At 42.2% G+C, this 4,325-nt stretch overlaps 1 protein-coding gene across 1 annotated transcript; it reads right to left on the bottom strand.

Annotated features, from left to right (window-relative positions):
• LOC130712847 (uncharacterized) lies at positions 1–2,991 on the bottom strand. The gene has a single exon (XM_057562663.1). It carries the CDS (start codon positions 2,989–2,991, stop codon positions 1–3), a length of 2,991 nt encoding a protein of 996 aa, XP_057418646.1.
• Between the last annotated feature and the right edge of the window lie 1,334 nt (positions 2,992–4,325).

Below are 4,325 nucleotides of genomic sequence, written 5' to 3' on the forward strand. Positions count from 1 at the left end.
TTAACTCAAAGTTTCATGCCACCTTCTCGGCTTTTGACTAATGTGTTTCTTAACCAAGTTAATTAAAACTTTATTAGCTGCTTCGACTTGTCCATTCGCCTGAGCATAATATGGCGTTGAAGTTAACAGTTTTATTCCAAAATCCTCAGCAAACTGAGCCATTTTCCTTCCAGTAAATACTGACCCTTGGTCAGTAGTTAACGTCTCAGGGATCCCATATCTAAATACTATGTGTTCTTGAATAAAACTAATAACCGTATCTTGGTCGACACCTCTCAGCGGAATGGCCTCGACCCATTTAGTGAAGTAATCGATAGCCACTATTATATAGTCATGTTGTTTAGACGAAGAAGGATGTATTTGACCTATCAAATCCAACGCCCACCCCCTAAATGGCCAGGGTTTCACGATCGAATGTAACTCACTTGCCGGTACATGTTGGATGCCAGCATGCTTCTGACATTCGGCACAAGATTTGGCATATTCAATGCAATCTTTTAACATATTTGGCCAATATACTCCTTGTCGAAACAATGTCCACTTCATCTTATGGCCAGCCTGATGCGCCCCACACGTACCATCATGAACGGCCTTGACTGCTCGAAGCGCTTCTTCTTCACTTAGGCACTTTAGTAAAACTTCATTCACCCCTTTTTTAAACAATTCGTCATCCAAAATCAAGTAACTTAGAGCTCGATACTTTGTTCTTCGATCTGTTGGTGCATTTGGGTTTTGCAAGTATTTCACAACAGGTTTCCTCCAATCACTATCATCCAAATTACTAATGACCAATACCTCCTGCTCGAACTCCACTTTCCTTTCCTTAAAACTAGGAATAAACTTTCTTTTGACCTTTACTAGCTCTTTAAACTTTTTCCAAGGTAGCCGGTAACCTGACGCAATTTGTGCCAAAACATTCGCTTCAGCGTTCTCGATCCTAGGGATATGACATAATTCGACTTCATCAAAACTTCTTAACATTTTAACTGCTTTCGAATGATATTTCATTAAATTCTCACTAACGCATTGGTATTCACCAGTTAGTTGCTTAATAACCAACTCTGAATCTCCACGAATTAAGAGCTCTCTAGCCCCCAAGTTTAGAGCCGTTTCGAGCCCTATCAATAAAGCTTCATACTCCGCCTCATTATTCGAACACTCACCTTCGATGCCCAACTTAATTTTTGTCGGGATTCCTTGGGGTGAAATTACCAAGATACCTATCCCGGTCCCCTTCTTATGCCTCGAACCATCGAAATACATTTCCCAAGGTTTCAACGTCACCACCGTCTCCTGTTCTTTCGACCCACTATGATCAACCAAAAAATCAGCTATTACTTGGCCTTTCATAGCCCTTAAATGTTGATAACTTAAAGAAAACTCAGTAAGGGCCAACGCCCACTTTCCAATTCGACTATGAAGAATGGGCTTGAACAGCATATGCTTTATTATATCATAATGGGAAATAACAGTTACATCAATAGGTTTAATATAGTACTTAAGTTTAGTACATGAAAAATACAAACATAAACACAATTTTTCTACTAAACTATATCTAGTTTCGGCATCATTAAGGATTCGGCTCAAATAATATATAGCCCTTTCGATTCCATCTTCATCATCTTGAGCCAACACACTGCCAATAGTTTCCTCTGATGCCGAAATGTAGAGTTTCATTGGTTTTCCACGAATGAGAGGAGCCATGACTGGTGCCGTTGTTAAGCTGGCTTTTATTTCCTCAAACGCCTCCTGATGTTCTTCCATCCATTGAAACTCTTGTTCTTTCTTGAGTCGAAGCAATGTGGAGAATACCTTGGTTTTCCCGCTTAGATCCATGATAAACCTTCTCAAGAAATTAACTTTGCCCAACAAAGATTGTAACTGTTTTTTATTCGACGGTGGTTGAGTATCGAAGATTGCTTTCGCCTTATTCTGGTCGATTTCAATGCCCTTCTTATGAACAATGAATCCCAGAAATTGCCCTGCAATTACACCAAAGGCACACTTGAGTGGGTTCATTTTCAAACCGTACTTTCTCATTTTTTCAAATGACAACTTAAGATGTTCGATATGAACATCCTGAGATTTCGACTTTACTACAATATCATCGATATACACTTGCATAAATTTCTCAATATATTCATGAAAGATAGTGTTCATTACCCTCTGATAAGTTGCACCGGCGTTTTTAAGACCGAACGGCATCACCACCCATTCATATGTTCCTAGTGCCCCTGGACACCGAAATGCAGTCTTCGACACATCGTCCTCTGCAATGTAAATTTGGTTATACCCCGAATATCCATCCAGTAAACTTAAATATTCATTTCCTGCGGCAGAATCTACCATCATTTCGGCCACAGGCATGGGATATTCATCTTTCGGCGTAGCCGAATTTAAATCTCTATAATCTATGCAAACCCTCATTTTACCATTTTTCTTAAGTACAGGAACTACATTAGCTAACCAATCGACATACCTGGCTGTTCGTATGAACTTTGCTCCAAGTAAGCGCTCCACTTCCTCTTTTATCTTTGAGAACACCTCCGGGGCGAATCTCCTTGGGGCTTGCTTCACTGGTTTCCTACCAGGCCGAATTGGTAACTTCAACTCCACTAACTCCCGGCTTAAACCCGGCATTTCGTCATAATCCCATGCGAAGCAATCTTTGTATTCCTGCAACAAACTAACAATCCGATTCTTAAAACCCGAATCGATCAACGAACTTACATACGTCGGCCTTTTCTTGGTCCCATCTCCTAAATCAACCTCCTCCAAAGGATCCTGAGCCTGCATTTTTAACATGGGATCTAAAGATTGCTCGAATCCAAGGGGTTCATCATCATATATACAATCAAGAACCGGCTCTAATCTGTCTTCATTAAAATGATCCAAGTCTAGGCACTCCTCCGGTTTGCAAATTTCTTCATATTCGGCTTCCTTTGCCGTTCCTATATATTGTTCGGCCTCCAAGGCCGTCTTTATTCTCATCTCGGCCGCATAGGCCGATATTCGAGCTACGCTCGACTCAATCATCTAATTCGACGATTTGCCACTCTCCAGTGGCATTCCGAGCACGAAAGTTTTTATTCCAAAGAAATCCGTACTCCGGGTGAAGATTCATTGCATAACTAGTGGAACCTTCCATGTGTTCTTTTCCTTCTGATTCATACGGAGCGATGTTTGCCATCCGCTTCTCGAAATTCTTTCGGTCAACAAACTCCACTTCAGCTTTGTAGTAACTCTGGTCAGCATCAACATTTTCGACCACCCCATCTGGCCTCCAAATTGACAGCTTTTGATGAAGGGAGGACGGCACAGCCCCCACCCCATGAATCCATTCTCGTCCTAGCAACAGATTGTAGTTTGCTTTCGATGGCACTACCACGAACAGAGTAGGTCGAGAAACAGTACCAATTGTGGTGTCCACCAATAACATTCCCAAAGACTTAGAAGTTTTTCCCTCGTAATCAGTCAACATCATGTTATGAGGTTGCAAATCCTCGACAGATTTCCCAATCTTCTTAAGCAGAAACTTTGGCATCAAATTTATGGCGGCCCCGCCATCAACCAAGACTTTATTGACGCCTACTCCTTCAATGCGGGCCCACACAAAAAGCGGTTTCAAATGCTTCTTCATCTCCATATCTGGTTTCTTGAAAACGGCACAATCATCTTCGATTCCTCCTTTAGTCATCACATAATAGCACAGTGGATTGTCATCATCCTCCTCGACGTAGTAATCCTCTTCATCATCAGTGATTTCAGTTTTCACATCGAACTCTTCTGGAAGGATCGAGACTAAGCTGCACATGGACTCAAACTCAGACTCCAACATTTCAAAGTTGTCCTTCATTTCGACATCTTCAGACTGTTTTTCTCTTTCCCTTTTGCCTGGTTAGTAGTCACCCAATTCCCAGCATTTTCATACTCTGCTTAATCACCTGAATAGGAACCATAGGAGCCCCACCACTTTGGCCCAAAAGTTGGTACTTGACTGGCCTCTCAGAACTGGATTGGCCTGCCTCGAAGGCTTTCTCCCTCTGGTGACGCCTCCACTGAGTTTTTGTCATTGGGTTTCGACCTAGATACGGCCTTGGGACATAGGTATAATTCTTATGATTTCGAGAATTATCCATATAGGCAGACCCACTTCCCAATTCGACCACCTTAACCTTAGGGTGAGGCGCCTGACTCCTTGCCATCCCACTTGTTGAACGGAACTCGACTTGGTGGCATATAAGTTCGACCACGCCCTCTTCCGAACCCAAAGGATCCCCTTCCCCTTATGAAGGGAGAATCAGCTCGTCTCTGGACCCAAAACT

The sequence above is a fragment of the Lotus japonicus genome, chromosome 4 (genome assembly GCF_012489685.1).
Source record: "Lotus japonicus ecotype B-129 chromosome 4, LjGifu_v1.2".
In the NCBI taxonomy this organism is placed as follows: Eukaryota; Viridiplantae; Streptophyta; class Magnoliopsida; order Fabales; family Fabaceae; genus Lotus; species Lotus japonicus.

Excerpts from the sequence above, each read along its gene's own strand:
- LOC130712847 (XM_057562663.1), bottom strand. The coding sequence starts at position 2,991 with ATGAGAATAAAGACGGCCTTGGAGGCCGAACAATATATAGGAACGGCA.